Here is a 22,265-nt window from a genome sequence, read left to right as displayed (position 1 = left end):
GCCTGTTAAACCTCTCTTTACTGTGTTATGATTGTGTGTGTGCATGTGCGTGTGTGATGTCAGTATTTGTATTTGTCTGTTGCTGCCTGATGGGTGAGGCAGACTGACAAGAGCACAAGAAACAATAAAATCTAGTGAATGATATAATAGCTTCAGTGGGCCTATAGGATGATTTAACCCACATTAATGTATTGCCAGCTTCTCTAGACTGTAACATGAGATTTAGGACAAAGAGTGTGTCATGTCTCCAACCAGAGGTCTTCAAGGGGACTATTAGCAACAATACTCATGGTCATATATCCTTCCGCTCCATACGCTCTTTTTCTTTCTTGCGACTGTCCCAGACGAGCAATGTCCCAAAAAGAGAGAGGTTCAAAGTTGCAATGAGCTATAACTTCGGCTTTACGGTCAGACATGCAGACATGGTTTCATCTGTTAGAGATTCTTTAAAAAGATCTTTCTTTCTCTTTATCCCGGGTCACACTAATAATCATGGTATTGCTGAGATAGTGCATGTTATGACACCCAACATGCTACATGGCAAGTTTTGCCACAGCTTTTAAAACAGAAGAGAACAAACACTGTTTGAGTCTGTAAAGACTCATTTGATGCAACAGTCTTTGTATACTTTGCAACACTTTCTATGAAGACCTATAGGGCATATGGGGGCATTCATAGTGAATTATAATGCATTCATGATGCTTTATGACTACACTCATAAACACACATAATGATTTCTAATGCACTATATCATCAGGCTTAAAACATTATAGATGTGGCTACTGATGGGGCTTATAATACATTATAACCATCTCGACAATCAACTGTAGTAAGGACTCATAGTATACTTTAACAGTACAAAAGTACATTTTTCAGTACATTCTATCTTAATAACAACTTATTATATGCTATTCAAATTTTAAATTTGAAAATAGTTGAAGTTGAAGCTTTTTTCTTTTTTTCATGACATATTCCATGTTTTTGTTTCAAACTTTGTATGACTCATGTTACATGTACGTAATGGAAAATGTGTAAAAAGGCTTGGAAAGATAACACTAGAATCATGGTGGCTGTTTTCCCCAAAAATAACAAGAGAAATGAAAATAAAATGACTGGCCTGCCTGATTATTCAGATTTTATTGGAGCAATTTCAACTCATTGAATTAGTAATTCTTAAATTACACACAGTAATTATTGGTCAAACTTACCAACTGTGATGACAGATATTTCTGAAAACCATACAGCACTTGCAGTTATGGTTATGGTTAGTTATGCAAGGATTAAATCATTGAAGAAATATGAAAATAAAAAAATATTGTATTTCGCTAAAACTGAGCAGAGAATGATTTTTACCATGAAAGGTATAAAAACTTTGCTACTGTTCGGATCATTGAAAGCAAAGCATGCATAAATAATATAATAATGCATTGTGAAGTATTATTATCTAAGCTCTAAGTCCAAAAAAGAACTTCAGTACCGCTGACGCTGAAAGATTGAAGAAACATTTTCCTTCACGATCAAAAAATGTTCGTAAGTGTGCAAATTGTTATCAACTTAAGTTACAGATTGTGTGATATGTTTTGTCAGAACTTTAAGAAGAAAAAGAAACATTCTGTCACCACTTCTTGCGCGTGTTTTTATCTTTTCGTATAGTGTGACAGCTTCATGACTTACATCTATCTAAGTTCCTTTCTTTCTTTTTACTGCCTTATCTTTCACTCTGCTGGCCTCTATCTCACTCACTGTCTCTCTCTGTTGTTCTCTTTCTTTTTTTCAGAGAAACATACTGCATGTCTTTGTCGCCCCTTTCTCTGCTGGCTAAAATCACTAGAAGCCACAGCACTAGGAGACCATGTCAAGAAGAAGACAGTTTTTACTGTCTGTGTGCTTGTGGGAGAGAGTATGCATGAGTGTCTGTCTCTGTGCGCATTGTGCACATCCCTGCGTGTGTTAAAGTGTGTGTGTGTGTGTGCATTCATATTTAGTGTAGTGCTCCCCTTCCAAGCACTGGGTATGTTCAAGGCCAGCAGCTGTGCTGTCAGGATATGTTTAAGTCTTTTCTCCAAGAACACTTGCTCTGCTTTCTATCAGCGGGCTGTGCTGGGCAGGCCCGGCGCTGTGCAGGGGTGAGTACGGATTATTAAACATCAGCAGATCCTAATTCTCCCTGATTGGAACTGGCTTGTCCTATTTGCCTGGCTGGTTTGGTTGGGTTTGGTTGGTCACGGTGGGATAACTGTATTAGGATGCGGTGGATTGGTGCTACTCAGGGATTGGAGGCTGTTTGTGGTCGGATTAAATTGGTCATAGTATTGAATTTGTAAGGATAGAGATATTCCTGAAGATACTAGGTCTGTTCTGATCTATCAGTTCTCTCCTTTTTAGTTTCCTCTTTCGCAAGAGCTGAAGAAGCGTATGCGTGTGTACAGTATTCTGCATGTGTGTGTGTTCACTCAGTCACACGTGCATGTTTTCATATGTGTCTGATAAATGCCTCACAGTGAACTCGATAAATCACCCAGCTGCAGCAGAAGAGAGGGAGGGAGAGACGCAAAAGATAAAGAAAAAAAGGGTGACAGAAAGAAGAGATCATCTTTACGACCTCTCTTCTTCATAAAGCTTATCCACGGTCATAAATCACTGGCCAGGAGGCCGTGGCGAGGCCTGATCTCTCAGGCCAGTAAAACGCAGCCATGGGAAGCTATGAGTACAAAAGTGTGGTTCCCATTTGTCTCCCTTTGGAGTGTTTTATATTCGGCAACACTTCATTGGTGCTCGCCTTAACAAAGACAAAAGAGAAGGAAAGGAAGAGGAAGAGGATGGGATGGAGTGAGTTAGAGAAGTATGTGTGTATACCTAATATATGTGTCTGTTGGTGTGAGTCTGTCTATGTCTTTGTATGTTTATTGACAGCTGGCGGTGAGACAAGTCATCTTCTTGACATGCATCCAGTAGAGTCTCTTCAGTGCATCTCCCCTCCGTCAGGGGAGAATGTGAACACTCATAACACAAATCCTCTGACACATGGAAATTTACATCATACCCATGCGTCTTGTCTACTTGCCAGTCCAACTCTCAATCCTCTCTTGCTCCCTCTCCCTTCTTCTTTCCTCATCTTTTTTTTCTGTTTCTGTGCTGTGATTGGCAGGTCCTTTGTGATCCAGCAGATCCCCAGCAGTAATCTCTTCATGGTGGTGGTGGACAACAAGTGTGACTGCAGCATGTTCGAGCCAATCACCATGGACCCCATCGAAATCATGTATATCCTTCACTGGCCAAAGACTTAAGAGGTGCGGTTGATTGAGCACAGGACCTCAGTGTACAAATCCTAGTCTCTTGATATCCTGAATGAGAGGGAGGGATGATTTGAAGGCAAGAGAGCGACATTTGACAGGGAAGTGAAGATGAATAAAGCAACAGCCACAGTAAAAGCTCCATAACCTTGACAGAAAACTTGAGTATGAATGAATTAATGGTTTTTGAGTGACTTAATGTGTTACACAGCTGGCCACTTGCAAGTCTTTCCAGTTAGGCTGCCTCTTCCCCCACTCCAGAGAAAAAAAATATTCATGTTTTTTAATGGAGAAGTCAATTCTCTTCCACCAATGTCACAATATTATAGTTATAAGCAGTGTGTGTCCACTGATGTTTCGGGGATGTGAATAGCAAAGTGTTTAATTTGTGGGGAAGCCCTGGGGAGTTTGTTTGCCCTCTACCCCTCCGGTGGATGAAAGAGATGAGAGTGTTGTGAAGGACAAAATCTGAAGCAGAGGCTTTGAGACAGACTCTACTAGAAGTCTGCTTCACAGTGCTGTGTGTGTGTGTGTGTGTGTGTGTGTGTGTGTGTGTGTGTGTGTGTGTGTGTGTGTGTGTGTGTCTATGTTTGGACTGTGTTACACAACAGCCCATGCTGTGATGGAATACTGATCAATAGCAGACGCAGCACAGAGTGGACTGAAAGAACTTAGCTCGTCACCACATAGCTGAGCTGGGTTCTCCTACAATATGCATTTCTCTAATTTTTTTTTGCAGTACAGTCAAGCTGTATATACATGTCCACCACTGTTTATTTTGTTGTGGAGTGCTTACTGTAGCATAAAGCCCTTCGATTCTGTTGCTATGCGACAAAAGAAAACTCATCAAACATTGCTCAGAGTCTGCTTTCCCTTTCTTTTTGCACACTGTGCTGTGCACAAAAGTATTCACTACATCCATAAGAACTTCATTCCAGGGTGCACTCAAAAACATGCATTCCTTTCCATTATAAAAAAGAAATACACTCTGGCGGGGAAAACACCCTGCAGAGGGTACACATTGTCTGTTGTTGCCTTAACTTCAGCTGCACATAATGAATCTCTCAAATGTGAGAGGTTGAAGATGCAAAAGGACAGGAGGCGCCCAGATACCTGTCACCCTTTTCACCCCGAGGTATGCATTCCACGAACACACAGATCACATACTATTATTGTACTTTCTTTCATAATACATCCCCCACTAATTCTGCTTTTGTGATTTATTAAAATATTCCATACTTTCCCCCCTCTGTCTCTAGGAGAACTCAATGGAGTGCGGAGGAGCTGTGGGGCTCACTCCGTCTCTCGCAGCAACACTGCTTTGTGTCCTCCTGGCGCTGTTGCCTAGGTGACCAGAGCTGGCCACGCCTCTCCATCCACAACTTGACTTGGATCGGCTTGGCTCGGCATGCAAAAGAATCGCAATGATGCCACAGAAAAAAACACTCCTGCCCCTTATAAAACTATGCCCAATTCCAACTCGCCACCTGCAAAGCCCCTAGCCCTGAGGGACCTCCCAACAAGGCACTTATTTGAAAGGATTGATAATGGATACCTATTACAGCTGCTGAGTAGTGATCATTAAGGTGCTTTAGCAATATCACATATGCTGAGAGGTTTTTGGAGTGATGCAAAGTTTTGAACATAGTAATAATGCCAACAATGCACATAGTAGCTTAAAACTGCACTGCAGTGGTTCCACTGACACTCACACCACTATGTTCAGTCCTTTCAGGTAGCAGCTAAGGGCTGGGGTCTGTAGCTGGGCTTGGAACTGGGCATTAGAGCCACGTAACACCCATGTGGAGAATGACAGGTGCACCTTCCCCTCGCCCACTCTTGACTTTTCATGGACAATATTGATTCTGAGGATAAAAAAATAATAATACTGAAGATGAAGATGATTATACGTGGCTGGGTTGTAATGAAATGTTTGTCTAATGATGTTTTTGTTTTTTTTCATGACGAGAAAAAAAAAAAGAAGTTCCAGTCTATATATAAAGAAAAAAAAAGTTTTATTTATGATTTGCAAGTGGTACCCATAAACTGTGACTATGAGATTTTGAGTCCTCTGATGTGAGTGGTTGTTAATATTTGAGCTTTGCCTTATTGAACAATATTGGTCCTGTTTGTGTACTTTTGAAATAAAATCATGTTTAAAATTTATGTTGTCGTTAAAAGCCATATTGTTGAAAGGTTCTCAGTAAAGCAGACCTTCAGTAGAACAATAGCGTTAATATGAAGCATCACTTCTCATCCCTATCGATAGGTCTATTGTTGTTGGCAGATCTTGCTGATTAATACAGTATCTGCTCTTAGTGGTTGACTGTGGGGAAATGCTTGGCCTCCACATGAGCAGAGATGTGGCAGATTTGTGTGTGCATGTGCACATGCATGTATTTGTCTGTGTCTCTGGTGTTTCACTCTTTTGTCATTCATGTAAGCCTCTACCCCAGAGGCCTATCCCCCACACAAAGAGAGACAATAAAGACCATGACACTGGAATCGAAGGCCAACCACAACATACATCTGTATTTGTTTAGGAAATAGACACAAACAATCCTTTGACATTTTCTGACAAACATACACATACATGCAAGATTAGGATTCCTGTGACATGCCAGGCAAACTCTTATATGTTTTTGAAGAGCACAATGAGTAAAAAAAACAAACACCAGAAGTTCTCAAAGACCCTGTCAATACCGGCAGGAGGTCGCTCTGCTGTGGTCTCCATGTCAACACCAAGGTCCCTGTGGTCAACAACGGGCCATGCTTCATCTCCCTCTCTTTCCCCACCTCACAACTAGCCAGATCTACTGAGCCCTGCTTCCTCCTCCGCTGACAAGGTAATTCTCACCGTCCTAGTGGTCCAATCTGTTTTCTACTGTTTCACTGATCTTGTCCCTTGAGCAAAACTGTGAGACTCTAATCATTTCCAGTTGATCCTGCTCTTCCTCTTTCTATGGTCCAAAGACTCCCTGACTTGCTGGTGGGTCATTTATCACTGCATAATGGGACTGGAGCTGTTTTGGGTCACGCAGCCAATCCGGTCTGTGATTCCTTCCTGTTTGCCAGATGAGTTATGGGAAAGTGCAATGTGTGTACAAAAGGCAAACTTGGGAAAGCAATCTTCTCTCTGAGGAGATGCCACAATGGCAGTCCCATTGCCACCTCGGGGTATTGTGAATGATAAATGCTCATTTCTGTTTTATGTAAGCTGTTTTCCCCACACACTGGTAAAGGAAACATAACCCAAGCAGATGCTAAAAGACACTCTTTTCCGGAATAATCCACTGACAAAGACATCTATGTTTTTACAGGTTTGGCTCAGCACACAAATGTTCATGTGGACAAGCCAGTTCACACCTCCATCATAGGAAATGGAGTGAGAGAGAGAAACATCACTGAAGGTATTTTATGAGAAGGTGTCCACATTCCTTCCCAATGATCTGATCTAGGCTGCTGTTTGTGGTGGGAAGGAACCCCTGAGAGAGGAGTCACTGATCACTGGGACACAATGCCCTGAAGGGGCCCTGCAGTTCAAAACACACACATCCATCAGCACTCACACCACTCTAACCCTGTTTGCTCACCATTATCTTGACTACATGAGAAATCTGCTTTGCTTATATGCCGGAAGACAGATGACACACATATTCACACATTCAAACATTTGTGCAAACATCGACAGTCTTAACCATGCATTAACATGCACACATATGAGCATACACATACAGAGGCGGTCACACAGAGGGCAAAGCTTTTGGTGGTACCTCCAATGGAGTGGATAACATTGGTGGTTTGCATTGAGGACCACAGATATGTTTAAATGGAAATGATTCTGAGCAGCCGTACCACACGAGGACCACACACAGGCCCAGTGACCACAACACGCCACAGCTAAGACAAGCTGGGAAAACACACGCGATTCTGTCGGCATTCCACAGGGTGACTAGCAAAATCTCAGAAACTCGCTGTGTGTATTCTTGTGTTTGTATAGAGGATAGGCTTACAGTAGTGAATATCTAATTTTAGGGAAACAATGAGAGAAAAGAAAGATAGGAAATTGTGCCGTTTAGTATTTATTTTTTAGAATGGCGCTCACTGTGCTTAGTAGGATTTTATTCATCTTGTATGGTTTGTGCATTTGCAGCATCGCTGTTGTCCAATAGTTTTTTTTTTTTTTGAGTCATCCCTTCTAAGGATCTTATCCACAGCTCCGTCCTTATTTACCTCCTTCTCCACCATCCCTTACCTTTTTTTCCCGCAGCTGCTCTGGCTACATGCTTACTGGCTGGCTGTGGTGGTGATAATGACCAGACTTCTCGACTACCTCACCAACACATGCACACACACACACACACACACACACACACACACACACACACACACACATCAGAGACTAAACCAAACCAAACCCCAAAGACAAATTTGTTCCTGCGTGTGCCAGGAGACGCACTGCTGCCAAGGTTGAGAGGTGCCAGCTGAAAACATACACTCTTAACACATACACACACACACTCATACACAGAGTTAGTTGTATACCCCATGCTGTGACAGGAAGAAAAGCCTTCAGTACTTATGGACCTCTTGGTGAGCTTGAGGACCTGACAGCCAGCTGTACTAATACTGTGTCTATGTATGTGTGTGTTGCATACCTGTCCAAAAGTGGAACTCAGCGTCATTGCACATTCATCAATAGTCAACCAGCAAGGCAAAGAGAGATATTTTGAAGGTTCACTGTTGGTCATGTTTTAAATAATGCTAAAACCATGTCTAAGAACCTCTGGTGAATTTTAGCCAATAGTGGACCTGCAGGTGTAGGTGTATGCATTTTCTCTTCAGGCTGTTGCAGTGATTTTAATGACTCACTAACTAATCGATTTTTTCCACACTCCTCCATAGTACGCATGGCTTGCAACCCCAGGCAGGCTTTCAGACTTCCCGAAGCCTAAATTTTAGTGGATATTTAGATATTAAGTTTTACACTGTGTTAAAATGAAGGTCCAACAAGAACGCTGGGGAATACTAAGAATTCAAAAACAAGATAGAAAGAAAAGCAATTGGGATAACATTTGAAATAAGATCAGTAAGCAGTAAGATCTTTTTTCATTTAATCACTCAAAACACATTGAACATCAGACGTTTACTTGACCTTGCACCCCTAAAAAAAGAACACAGCAAATCTTGGTCTAATAAAAACTGAACACAGAGCCTGACATAATGAGAAAAGCATTAGCCTGACTTACTTCTGTTGTCATTCTGTATCATCGCGAGTGTGTGAAGCACAAATCTACACCATCCTTCTACTAAGTCCACTGTTTTTCAGTTGGCGCTAACTTCATTCAAAATGAAACTGAAAACCTATTTTCAAAGGTTTAAAAGGTGAATGGATGCTTAAAGACAGAAGATCAAAGCATCATGAATAGTTCATGGTAGAAAAAGAGTAATTCAGACATTATTTTTGTCATGAATGAGTTTAAGATTAATTCTCCAAATATGCTCAAACAACCACAACAAACTGCAGTCCAAGCATGATTCAAAACACAACCTTAGTAATAGGAAACATTTCACTCCTGACTCAGGGAATTAATTTATTATGTAAAAATACAAAATATGATTTAATCCACAGGATAATGGTAATCCTATTTAGATTTCATACTTGTTCAGTCCAAAGAGTCCATAATATTCTATATAATAACAATATAGAAATAAGAAAATAATATATAAATATTATTTAATATTTAATTTCTGTTTTTGAAGTAGTAGTCTACATGTGGTCAGTGTGGAATACTAGTCCACTGTCGGTAATGTAGGAATGCATAGGAATGTGTAGGAGAGAAACAGAGAAACTATATCTCATTGTTTTTGGGCTGTGATCACGATTAGCATGCAGTATATATTTGGGAGGAAGAGTGCAAATAATTCACCAGCTTGTAGTTCATCAATTTTCTGTCAGACAGGCAGCTTACTTTCATCAGCCAAATATTGAATAACAAAACCAGAACAAATCAGACGCATATATTTAGCATTCCACTCTGTGTTTATGCAAACAAGCTGAGGGAGATTTTTCAACATTAGTATACTCAGCAGAGTCTTTGTAGCTGTGATCTGAGCTCTGCCAGCACGTCGAGTCTACGAAAAGCCTCATTTGGTTACACATGGCAAGCTGAGCAATGGCCTGGAGGGGCATACATATTGGCTCCCTCAAACAGGAAGTGGCTAAATGGAGACCCAGGAGCCCCCTGCCTTGCCTCTGCCACTCAAATGCACCCAGGCTGTTTTTAGAGTGTAGGACAGTTTAACAGAATGGACAGTCAGCAGTGGAGAAAGAGGCGAGAGGGGAGGGTAAGCCAGGGAATGAAGAACGCTAGATTGGAGGTCAGGGAGGCAACGGAGGGAAAAAGAGGGCCGATTGCAACCGGGTAGGTGGTCTCACGATATCATACTGCAAAGCAAGCAACACCATTGGCTCTCAGCCTCCGTTTGTCCCCAGGTCTCTGTGCTGGATTGGGATTGAGAACCAATATAAGTATTGTGAGCATTTTAGAGTTCCTTTGGATCACAGCTCATCAGCATCAGCATGTTTGTTTTGGATGACGGACCGATCAATGAGTTAGAGACTATTGGCTGTTGGCTCAACGCTGCTTGCTATAAATTCTGCTGTGCTGATGAAGGCTGAATGTTGATGTGATAATTGATGCGGTGTTTTTTTGTACATGGCGTCTCTGGGCATGGTGTGGTTACATCAAACTTTTATAGCAGTCTGTGTGTGTGTGTGTGTGTGTGTGTGTGTGTGTGTGTGAGTGTGTGTGTGTTTGAGTGTGTGTGTGTGTGTGTCCATCTGTCGTGTTTGATTTGTATCTTTATATCCCAGCTGGAGAGCTGCTCCTGCTAACTCTCTATGAACTCAGTGTGGACAGGACTAAATGGTTGCTCTTATTGGCACATTAGTGTGTGTGTGTGTGCGCATGTGTGTGTGCGCGTATAGGTGTGTGTATGTGTGTTCATGCACCCTTTATACTGGTTTTCCCTTTTTTATGCCATACGTACTGAAGACAGGGATATGTATCCTGTACATTCAATCATGCCCCATAAAATTTGTATTCATGTGTAAGTACTTGATCAAAGGTGTGCATGTGTGTGTGTTGGTCTGCATGTATGTGTGTGTGTTGGTCTGCGTGTGTGTGTGTGTGTGCGTGCGTGCGTGTGTGTGTGTGTGTGTGTGTGTGTGTGTGTGTGTGTGTGTGTGCTTGCTTGGCCAGACCAATGAGCCGCATGTTCTGCGTATGCTTGGCCCTGGGACTTCAACGCCCTTATTTTGCATAGCAGAGCAGTGAAAGGAAGGCTAAGGTTACAACCACAGACCCTGACAGAAAAATCACTGCTGCAATGTGACATTTATATGCCCTAGTGTCCCACACTCACCCCCTCTCTCACCCTGCCCTCACCCATCATTACCCTCTTGACCGTAGGACTATCCAAAGCCTTGCTCTTGACACCAACCGCAGCTCAGTGCGTCCTCCTGTTCTCTCTCACCCTAACCACCGTCACGCCCCTTTTCTGTATCTCTGATCTGTGTGTCTGTGTGCATGCAGCACGCTAACACATGTATGCTTATGCCTACAGTACGCACTTGTGTGTATGTTGATTTCATGCATGTGGTCCTCCTGCTCTCGCTCACCCTAACTGTCTGGAGCATTTAGAGGACATGACATCACAGAGAGGTAATGTTGGGCGCTGACGTGTGTTTTGCGGTGGAGGCAAGCTGGGCTGTGACGCCGTCTGTTTGTTTTTCGACATCCACAGTCGAGGGGGGAGGCCTGGGGAGCCAGTTGATTAGGGCCCTCATTTATGTAACTGCTGCAGTTCCACAGTTAAAGGCCATGTTGTAATTAAAAATAATCAGGGCTGTAATATACTGTGGATATGATCTCCTCATAGCTTAGGGCCATAGTGTGCATGTGTGCATGTGTGTGTATGTTCCGTCTGTGGGTGGATATGTGAGTGTTTGTGATTCATATTGCTTATTAGTGGGTGTGCGAAGTGTATTATTAATGAGCTGTGTAATCTAAAAGGCCTGCAGTGTGTCATTACTGGGAGAGGAAAAAGAGGAAGCTAACACACAATCAGATTTGTCCGAGGAGAGAGAGGACAAGAAGGTGAGGCTAAAAGAAGCAGAGGCCAAGAGAAACAGAAAGAAAGAGCAGGTCAGAAAGGACAGACAGGAATGAGGGTGAGGGAGCAGAAAAGTGTGTGAGTGTGAATTCATATATGTGTGCAAGAAAGATACACACATAAAAAAGAAACAGGTCATTTGCTTTCTTGAGTGTAGCAAATTGTAGTAATCCTCCTGAAATGCTGTCATAATTTATGAAACGTGTAAGAGAAATTACACACACTTACGTGCGCACACTGCACTCCTGCGACCTTGACGTATTACTGTGAGCTCGTCCCCTCCCTGATTCAGCCCGAGTCTGAATCACCACATCTGCTAGTGTGGTTTTGCAGTCTTTCTTCTGATTACCTGGGAGAGCAGAGATGAGCCCTCCCATTTTTACTGCACCTTATTTCCTCCCCTACTCAATGGACTGTGTCCTTTATTCCCTCCTCTTCTTCCTGACCTCATTTCCTTCTCCTTTCAATGGACCTCGTTTCCTCTCTTTATTATTTGACGTGGAACTGGAGCTCTACCTCAGTAGAGACCAGAGCTTGCAGGAAAAACACATCCTTCAAGATTTATTTAAATTACCTAGGTTCATAAATCCATGGAGAGCGACCTCAACTTTTATACATACAAAGTTATGATCAGACATTAAACTCTATACTAACTATAAAATCTCCAAGCCTCTGGGCTCATCAAACCACTCTTACTGTCGGAGTCACAGCCACAGTTAAGAACAGGGGATGGAGCTCCTGCTCTATGCAGAGCCTCCCAATCAGCTTTGTGGCCTAGAGATGTTTATCTGAGAAAATAATTCCATTGTAAACCATTCAAACCAGCCCGACCCAGTCTCACCAGCCAAATGCCTTGCCATTGTGTTGATGGGGAAGAAATGGGCTTGATCTAATAAACTATATATTTATGGACTGAGGGTAACAAGTTGAGTCAGAATGGTAATTTTGGCCAGCATTTGTTTATATACTTTTTTTAACAATCTCCCTGGTATAAACAATGTGTGTGGTTTGTAAACGCTAAATGCCTGCTCCATTAAACAATCAGATCTCTGCTACTTCTAAGAAACTGCATCGCTGTGAAGGCATAAAGCTAATGATAACCTGGTGCATAAAGTTTGTAGTTAGTGGAGTAATTACAGCTTAGTGCAACAGTAAAGGAGAAGGAGAAGAAGAAGAAGAAGAATCTGTGTTGACAAATACATGTAAAAGTCATTATGTTACAGTAAAAACAGTGCTTTAAGAGCAAGAATATTGTGACAGTGGTTGGAACAAAAGATGTATGTATGTTTCTTCCACAAAAGAAAATACGCAAGGCATTGGATATGGATTCCATGCTGTATTTTCAGTTCCAGCCCAGAAAGATTGTATGGCTGCACTAATGTCTGATTATTCAAGAATAGGTGAGAATATATTCTCAGTTTGGATTTATTAGAATTATCAAGACTGGGCACCAACAGCATTCAGTTCAGTAATGTGTTCAACATGACCACCTGTTCTTGTTTCTCATGTTCTTATTTGTAAGATCCACATCCAAGTGCATAAGAAATGAACAGCACCTACAGCACTCTATTTGGTCAATAAGGTGCCCCTGTCTTTTGTTGACATGCTGAATGTGTGTGGGCCTGGAAAGAGGAAGCTGTGTACCAATTCAGTTATTCTCCTACATGCAGGAGAACTTCCATCTGATGGAGATTCAACTGGAAGGTTTCATATATCAGCTCAGGAAACCCTGAGAGCTCAGCTGGGTGAGAAACTGGGTTGTGGGCTTTGTCTTGTGTCTTTAAATCTTGTCTGGATATTTAAATAAATGAATTGTCTTCAACAAAAAAACAAAATAAACAAACACATTTCCTCTGTTTGGGGAAAACTTAATCTCTTTATTCTTCTGCAAAACTGAAGATGTCAATTTGATTGCCTCTGCGATTGAAACTACCACATTCATATCCTGCTCAGTTATCACAATGACCTTTTCTCTGTACACTGTCCAGGTCAGGATGTCAACTTAAGTGCAGCTCTGTCTCTCAGAAATTATGTTTATATACTACTAATTTGTGTTGAGTTCCAAAAGGTTACATAGCATACGTAGTGTGTTATGAACATGAATCAGACTATAATTGTGGAGTCTTGAGTAGTTCCCAGATGTCTCCCCCAAAGTTGAAATGTAAATTACGCCCTTGGGTGAAGGTGAATTGAAGGTGAAAGAAGGCATAAATTGCTCTGGCACACCTCTGAATCTCTCTTTTGTTTCTTTTACTCTGGGATTGTAGGTTTTTACATTTATTTTGCTGTTCTGGTGTTCCTCCTAGCCAGCACCCTGTCTCTACTCAGCAGCTTTGACAGGTGTGTTTGTACCAGGTGTGTGTTCAATCACACGTATTTATGTAAAATGCCAGGTGTGCACCTTGTCATGGGTAGCTGGTGGTGCGCAGAAACTGAAACCAACAGGTGAGTGTGCCTCTTGTCACACACTCTGATCACAGTTGACAACTACAAGACCCACATCTAATTATCAAAGACACCTGTTTTGAAAGCCGGAGGTTCTTTAAGCAGAACTTAATGCTTAAAGTAGGATGCTGGAAAGGAAGAAAGGAAGAAAGACATGATCAGCCATTGAGTGACATCTCTCAGTGATTGACTGGTGCTTATATGTATGTGTGGCACTCCACACAATGTCTGGCTGGTAATCCCCAACTTTCGTTTGAAAGTGTTTAACTTTGTCAAATCCTAATTTTAAGACCTATCTGTAGAAACGTGTACAAGCAATGGATATAAAAAAAGAAAAAGTTCTGTTTTCTCCAAACTGCTATCATGATTTTTAGATAGTAAGTAAAAATGACATGTCAAGTACACATATCCTTTAAACATGCCCAACTTGTCTTCACCGTAAGTGTAGTTCAAATCAAAGCTGACTTTACTCTTGAACTCAGCTGCTCTGGATAAGAGTGTCTGCTGAACACCTTGAATGTAATGTTTTCATAACATGAACTATGTTCTGTGATAAAATTCACCAAAGTTTATTTTTGTAAATGTTTAATGAATACCCACTTCCCTCATTAATCTCCCAGCTAAGCACAAGAAAGATAAACAGTAAAGCTGTTAAACAGCTGAGCTGTCCCACATATTCATACCTTCTTATGAAAACCTGGAGGGTCTATATGCACTCCAAACTTTGGCAGATCAGTCTAACCTTGGTTTGAGGACTTCCCTCGTCTTTTTCTCCCCCATGCACTCTGTAGTTCTCTCTCTGTGTGTCTCGCTCTTTTTTTTTTTTGGAATTCACCTCTGTAATTTATTTCATGCAGGAAAAAAGACATTGTGGGCTCATAAATCAAAAGCACTTTATATAAAAAGAAATGAAAGCCGCCTGCATATGGGATGTTTTAGCTCACATTCTTAGCAATTCGACATGTAATAAAAGAAATATGGAATTTTCACCTCAGGTCTCTATCAATAAAACAAATGTGAGCACTGAATATGCTCTGTGTTCTTGCACTCACACCGTATCGTGACATTTACATAACTTGATTTGTTAGCCACAGGAGTGGGTGTCTGCAATAGCAAACAGAGTGCATGTACAGTAACTCTAAGTGTGATCTACACCCGTGCAAAGATAATTTTTATCACAGCAGATATATGGTTTAAGACCCTTTGATGACTGAATTTCCCAGAACACTAAAAAAGGTTTGTACACAGACAGGTTTATACTTTGACTTAAATCTTGAGCCTAAATCTTTTTCCCTGGACATGACTTGTACACTCATTTTTTCATTTCCCAAAACAAAACCAGATAGACTAAATACACAGGAATTTTTGCAGAGGAATACATGGGTTAACATATCAATTACTCATATATCTTGAGGGGCAATCAAAATAAATGAACCCTCAGATGTTTTTGGTGTGTGTACACACTTAAGAGCCTACCTGTGGTCTAAAGTTTATCTGGGCACTCTACGTGGCAGATTCATTTCATTTTCCCCTGTCAGATTGAATCTATCATCCTGCATACCATTTGACTTATAGCATAACTGCCAGTCTGCTAAAGCCAGCCCTGATCACTTTAATCTGTGCTGCTGTTTGCGGGTTTTAAACGATCAGGTTGTATGAGGCTGCAGTGATCTCCCCCATGGAGAGATCATGTTACTCCAGGACACCACTGACAGCTCGTACTACTGTCTCTTGCTCATTTATCATTTGATGGTGCTAGATAGCTACTTATCCTCTCCAGGTCTTCAAACTGAACCATAAAGAGTGAAACACATGATTTTCTAGCAATGCAAAGGCAAAAGGAAGTGCATGATTTTCAAAGTGTGTAACTCATGAGAGATGTTAGATAAAATTGCCATTGTCACCTCTGTTTCCTGAGTCTTGTTCAGTCATAAGTGTGGGTTGTTGCTTTTAAATATGCCTCTGTCGGCTAGGCTGGGTCATGGGCTCACCTTAAACCCTGCTAAAGCTGGAAGGCATGTCTGTGTAGTTACTTGCGAGTGTGTGTGTGCATGCTTGCATCGATGCAGGGTGGTGATTTGTGTTCTCTTAAATCCCTCTGTGCTCAAGGGAACAGCCATATATTACCATAGTGGAGAAGACAACCATGTCCTCCTCCTATGTCTGTACCCCCCCTCACCTTTTCCTTGAAACAGCAGACTGTGTGGTTGAAATATTGTGCTTTACATGTTATACTGTCTGACTTTTACAACATAGCCTGCAGAATGCATTTGATGGCACTATGACAGTTCCAGCTAAATCACAGAAAAAAAGTACATCTCTGCAATGCTGTGAAATAAAGTTGTGTAGTTCCGTAATGATGCTTTAAACAAACAGTGAATGAAATCTGTGAGTTGGTGACTGCAGTATGTTAACTTAGTACACAATCTCCCTAGAGCTACAGTGCAGAGGGACAGGTCTAAAAGGAATGTCAGTCTCCTAAAACCCTTCGGGTAAGGACTTAGGAACCACGGTCTGACTGAAAACACCTGCACCTTACAGAGGCCAGTGTACAGAGAGATTCAACATCCTGATCCAACATACACATTCATGAATGTATGCTTTCACGCAAACACACATGCACGCACACACAAATATGTATAAAAGCCATTTGTGCTCACATACACACACACATAGAGCTATGCACAAATCCACACAAATACTGCATATATAGCTTGTGTCATCTTTTCCATGGCCACCAAACCCTTTCTAACATCAGTAACATTTTTTGCATCTTTTCCTTCAATAGGTAAAGTGCAGTGAAATACTATCCCCACGTTATAGACATGGACAAGACCCAAAAAATGCTGTACACTCCCAAAGAAACTTCCCCTCTGCTCCTTTTCAGACTTTCAGGAGGGAAAAAGTCTCTTCTGTAGACAGTGAGTTATTTGTACAAGTCTGCAGCATGTCTGCAGGCTTGCACTGGACTGTCGCTGGGATGGGTGACTGGTTTTACTGGTCTACCTTTGCTCCCCTTAGTTTGAGCTGTGGGAGAGGGGCAAAGTGAGCGGAACAGCATGATCTGGGTGTAGTAGTGGAAACAGATTTCCTGAGCAGATCTTTATGTGGGGGCTTACAGACAAATTCCTTATTAGTGTAGCCTGCTACAAATCCTATTGATTGGGCAGGATATTTTCAGACTGAATTCAGATTTATTAAGATTCCAACACAATGTACAGAAGCAAGCTCAGTCCTTGCATGGTCATTCGAACTGTAACACCTGGTATATTTCAGGTTTCGCTTCTTAAGATGAGAGTTTACCTATGTTTCAAACGTCTTCCAATATGTGTGTTTTGGTTCCTTGCCATCTAATGTGGTCCAATCTTAGGGTATAAAAATAAGTGGCACAGCAGGATACCTTTCTAATCTAATCATTTCTCATTAGCCTTGCCTCTGGGTTGATGGCAGACGGCACTATGCATCAGGTTAACACACTGCCTTAGTTAGTCTTAGCTTGTTTTCCTAGGCAGACAGCACTCTGTGGCGCTCCAGCAGTCATTAAGAACCACAGCACGAGTGATGAGCTAAAGGCTAAACTGGAGACAGGCCGGGAATCAGAGTGCTAAAAACACACACATAGCTTTCATAGACAGTGACGGCCGCTGGACCCAATCCAACAGTAACCTTTAACACCGTAACACCTGATGTAGCTGCTTGTAAAATAGCTTTACATGCATGAGACTCCACAAAGGGCAGGGTGAGACTGATGCCATGTATTGTTTGTGGATAGAGTACTGTACTCACTTGTGTTTTTGGCTGTCTTCTGTGTAAACAGGAAATCATATTTCTCTTTGTTGACATCTAAAAGAAAGTCTGGAAGAGATACAAGGAATTGTGTAAGAGTGAAGTACATAAAGAGTAAGAAGTGAAGGACTACAGGGAGAAGAGAGAGAGTGGGGGAAATATTGGGACCAGATATTTTCCCTGTTTTGCTGGAGGGTTGCATATATTTTGTCCATGATGTACATATGAGCTTTGCTGTCATAAAGACTTTCTTTATTGCATTATCCACTTGCAGTTATTCTTACCTCCAGAGCCAGTTTGACATACTTTTTAGTTTTTTTTATCTAAGAAGCTTTTTGTTAGAATCTAGACTTGTCATCATTACATTTTTCTGTCCAACTTTCGGAATATATATGTTTATAATAATATCAATAATAATAATCATAAGAAGAAAATAGGATTAGTGCCACATTAAGTTTGTGCTTGAAATAAGTTGAGCTGAATGTGCTTTAGGGGATAATACACTATGTCACATGCATTTTATATTTAGAATTCAGACATGCTTTCTATGCTATTAACAGTTGCTGTTTCGTCTTTCGTTTGCAGTAAAATCAGCTTCCATTCTGGCATGTATGAGTTGGAGTAGAAAATAGATAGAGATTCCAAGTGAATATGAGGTATGTGTTTCCTATAAATAAGATAACTGGCCTTTGTCTAAGCTCTGAAATCAAGTCAGACTATATGAATTCAAGTATATGAGTTCTCTGGATTCAAAAGCACATTATTATTTTCTGTGTCAGTAATGAATAATGTTTTCCATCTCCCAAGGATGAAGACTCGGGAGAGCTTTACATGTGACGTTGTGTGCTGTTGTACACTATGTATTTGTGTGTGTGTATGCGTGTTGGTGGGTGTGTGCATACATTTCTGAATATGTCTGAGAGTCTGGGAGACCCTGGAGAAGCCAATTTCTGGGTGTAAGAAGACCTAAAGCTGGTCCTCTCATTCTGCCTGACACTGTGGCCAATCATAATCTTTCCCTGGGTTCCCTCTGTAACTCAGCTCAAGCTTAAGGGGGCCCTGAAAGCCACTCCATGTACTTGCACACACACACACAAACTCACACACATCACCAGCTCAGTGCCAGAACCCATTCATCAGGCCCTCATAGCTGGGCCCTGTCAACTTCCAGCCCCAGGCCGGTAGGCCTCAAGCCAGGGGCTTGAGTTCCGGGCTCCCCGCCAGTCTGTCATGGTGCTGGGCCACGGGCCAGCCTTCCATCAGCTTTGATGTGAGCAGCATAACCAAATGGCTGAAGAAGGGTGGCCCCTCAGCACAGGAGTTACACAGCACACAGAGTTGGTCAGTGAGCTACCAGAACCAGTCAGTGTGTGCATACACACAATGTGACTTCTCCAAAACATGGTGTAGGGAAAGGTTTGTGATTTTTTTGGTTGAAGTTTCCATTGCATATGCTCCTTGTTATAAAATTAAATTGATGCTTGAAATATTTTGGATTCTAATATGATTAAGTGGGTTTAATTGTTTGATTTGGAGGCTTTATAGACCTCTACTTAATTAACATTGCAATAAATACACATTTTTTTATTGCTTCACATGCTGAGCTATAATTTGTCAGATTTTCATCATGTTGAAGAGTGAAATATTGCGTTTTATAGTTCTGGAGGCCTGAGAGATTGATTACATTGGAGGAAAGAAGGCAAAGGCAATGAACTGTTTAATTCTGTCGTGTTTTAAAGTAGCATGCCCTGCTCTCTGCAGCTCTCACTTTCTTCTAACGCATAAATACCCGCAGGCACTCGTACAAAAACCTCAAATTTACACTCTCATACACAGAACCACAGCACAGCTCTAACGATGGATTGTGCAACACTCATTGCAAAAGATTTTTGGTGGACTAAAAACAACATTCATGCTTCAAGAACAACAACAGTTGATAAGTACTTGTGCTGATCGACAGTGGTTGGATATTTCCAATATGATATGAATTATGATGGAAAAAAATGTGGTATTTAATCTAATCTGACCCATAGTTTTGCTAACCGTTGTTTGACCCTGATATTATTAGCATCACCTCATATCTCTGCTTTTTTGTTTGGTTTTATTTTTGCTCTCTCCCTATCTTGCTTTTAACTAAACCTTCCATTTGTGGTTCTTCTCTTTCTGCTTTATATCACAAAGAATGTCTGTGAGCAGCTCCACTCTCAAATTGTTGAACAGAATCAATTAGAAATAATGAGAGAGACTATCCATCTTTCTCTCAGGTCATGAAGACTAATCAGTGGGTTACTAGATCCACTAACTCTGGATTATTATTCTCCATGAACAGAAAGAACAAGAGCAAGAACAACTACAGTGTAAAAACTAGCAAACTATCATCGTGTATGAAAAAATCTAAATCTCCCCTCCACTGTTCAAGTACTCATACAATGTAACTGCAACTTTTTATAAAAGCTTTCGTCTGTGGAAATTTAGACAAATAAACGTGACATACAATATGTGGGAATAAGGTGGCCTTTCTGAGCCCCCCTCTAAGAAAAGTCAAAGCCAATAGGAAGTGCGAATGTTCCACGAGCAGACACAAGGCCTTACAGAAGGATATTCACCTTTAAAAGGTGTTAGGTTTATTGGATCTAGTGGGACATTACCTGCATATCCAGCTATGCTATTTTTCCGTCTGCGCTGTGTTGATTCATTAACCACAAAGACCTTAGTGTAAAGACCCTGTTTAAACACCTTATTTCATTAAGTGCTTTTTAATGAGGGCGCTAACTAGCCGGGATGTCAGTCATCAGGAAAAAGACAGCCAAAGCTTTTGGAAAAATATGTTTTTCTGTGGTCTATTACATTTTTCCTCTGATGGTAAAAGTTATGATGAGTGTGTGCGTGTGCGTGTGTGTGTGTGTCAATTCTTCTCTGGTTCTCCATCCAAGCGCATCCTGTGTGACCTGTGCGGGGGGATTTTTTGCATTTCTGTTTCTCAATAAAAGAACAGCCAGTGGCACAGCTTTCTCTGTTTCACAATTGCATGACTGGGCCTCCATGCTCACTTGCAGTAATAACATGGTCCATTTGCTGTGTTTGTTTTCAACACAGAAAATTGGTAAGTTTGTCTGTTTTCAGATGGACTAGACAAATCTTGAGGCAGTGGCTCGTCTTCACTTAGGACTTGGCACTCAGTTTCAATCCATTTTGAGTATCAGGTTTTCCCCGTACTCGACTGTAAAAAGGCAATGTTGCAGACTACACACCTGTCATTTATAATTCGAGTTCTTTATACCATATCAAATCCATTATTTTATTTTCTCATTCAGCAGAGTTCATGTCTTCTTCTCATTGTTCTATAACATATTTTAGAACCTTTTCACAGATTGCTGGGTGGGATGAGGGTCTATGGGAGAACTGGCTCTCAGTTGATTGATTGCCACCGGTGGCCAGTGACTCACAGGGATCTCTCCTAAACTTGAACTTCAACACTTCACTGATATGCTTCATTAATATGAGCATTAAAGCAAATGACTTCATCTCAGAGAGTGGGAGCGCATCAGTCACTGTCTGTCTGCTTCCTCTGCTGTTTCCTCTCTGAGTTTTTCTTCACATTTTTAGTCCTCAGTGCAGTGAAAGTGAGCGTGTTCAGCTCATGACATGAAAATAACCAGAGTGGGTGCAGCTTTGTCTATCGCTATCCTGTTTTAAAATAAAAAGGCAGTTTTCCTACTAGCTTTCATTCCAGATGAACAAATTCTGCTTCTGACTGTGGGTCATACAAGGTGAAACTTGAAGAAATATTATTTATTCAAAGTTTTCATACTGAGAGTGAAAAATTCAAATTTGGAGGTGGATTTGACATAGCTTGTATAACATGGCTATAACTGTTATTTATATTGTGGTAGTTTGGCAATGTAAAAACAATGGGACAATGTGAAAGGGGCCACATGTAGTCGCCACAGAGAATTATCACCTGAATCTGCAGCTCTCCTCTGCTTCATTGAACTGTGTAGTGAGTTTCAGCTCATTGTTTATCTGTCCATTCTTGTTAACTCTTGCTGCACCCGCTGTGTAGTGTTCTGCTACAGCAGAAAGATGTTTAAAGTGAAAAATCTTTCTCCAAAAGTCTGCTTTCACTCTGCCTACTGAGCACCAAATCACAGACAGACACAGTTAGTGACCAGCTGTTAAACAATGTGGAGCTACTACTACTACCAAAGAGACAGATAGTTCCCTCAGGAGTTGGTGAAGACCAAAGACAGAGCTAAAAGTTAGTGAATGTTGGAGTTACATTTTCCAGGTGGACAGAGACACAACTGTAAATCAATATTATTCACATTATTAACATTATTTTATCTATCTATCTATCTATCTATCTATCTATCTATCTATCTATCTGATCACTTCACTGTGAACATCCCAGATGGTACAGGTTGTACCCCCCAAAGTTCTCAAATTTCTAGCTGTGTTCCTGTATATATCTGGAGTTTGTTTTATAGGTATTATCTCCTTCAACTATCTTTTTGCTGTTTTATAGTTCAGCATTCACATTGCATTCAATCTGGTAAACACTGA

At 41.2% G+C, this 22,265-nt stretch overlaps 1 protein-coding gene across 2 annotated transcripts in view; it reads left to right on the top strand.

The window, feature by feature from the left end:
* Positions 1-5,402, top strand: part of cacna2d3a (calcium channel, voltage-dependent, alpha 2/delta subunit 3a) — a 108,168-nt gene extending 102,766 nt beyond the window's left edge. For both annotated transcript variants that reach the window (XM_027288836.1, XM_027288835.1), the window contains 3 exons: positions 3,149-3,261; positions 4,346-4,428; positions 4,553-5,402. In XM_027288836.1, the coding sequence (XP_027144637.1) occupies positions 3,149-3,261; positions 4,346-4,428; positions 4,553-4,645 (289 nt within the window). In that variant the 3' untranslated portion in view covers positions 4,646-5,402. The remainder of the gene's footprint in view (positions 1-3,148; positions 3,262-4,345; positions 4,429-4,552) is intronic.
* The last annotated feature ends 16,863 nt before the right edge of the window (positions 5,403-22,265 follow it).

The sequence above is a fragment of the Larimichthys crocea genome, chromosome XV (genome assembly GCF_000972845.2).
Source record: "Larimichthys crocea isolate SSNF chromosome XV, L_crocea_2.0, whole genome shotgun sequence".
In the NCBI taxonomy this organism is placed as follows: domain Eukaryota; kingdom Metazoa; phylum Chordata; class Actinopteri; family Sciaenidae; genus Larimichthys; species Larimichthys crocea.
Note: the sequence above shows the minus strand (reverse complement) of the source record. Positions and strands in the feature narration are given on the sequence as shown.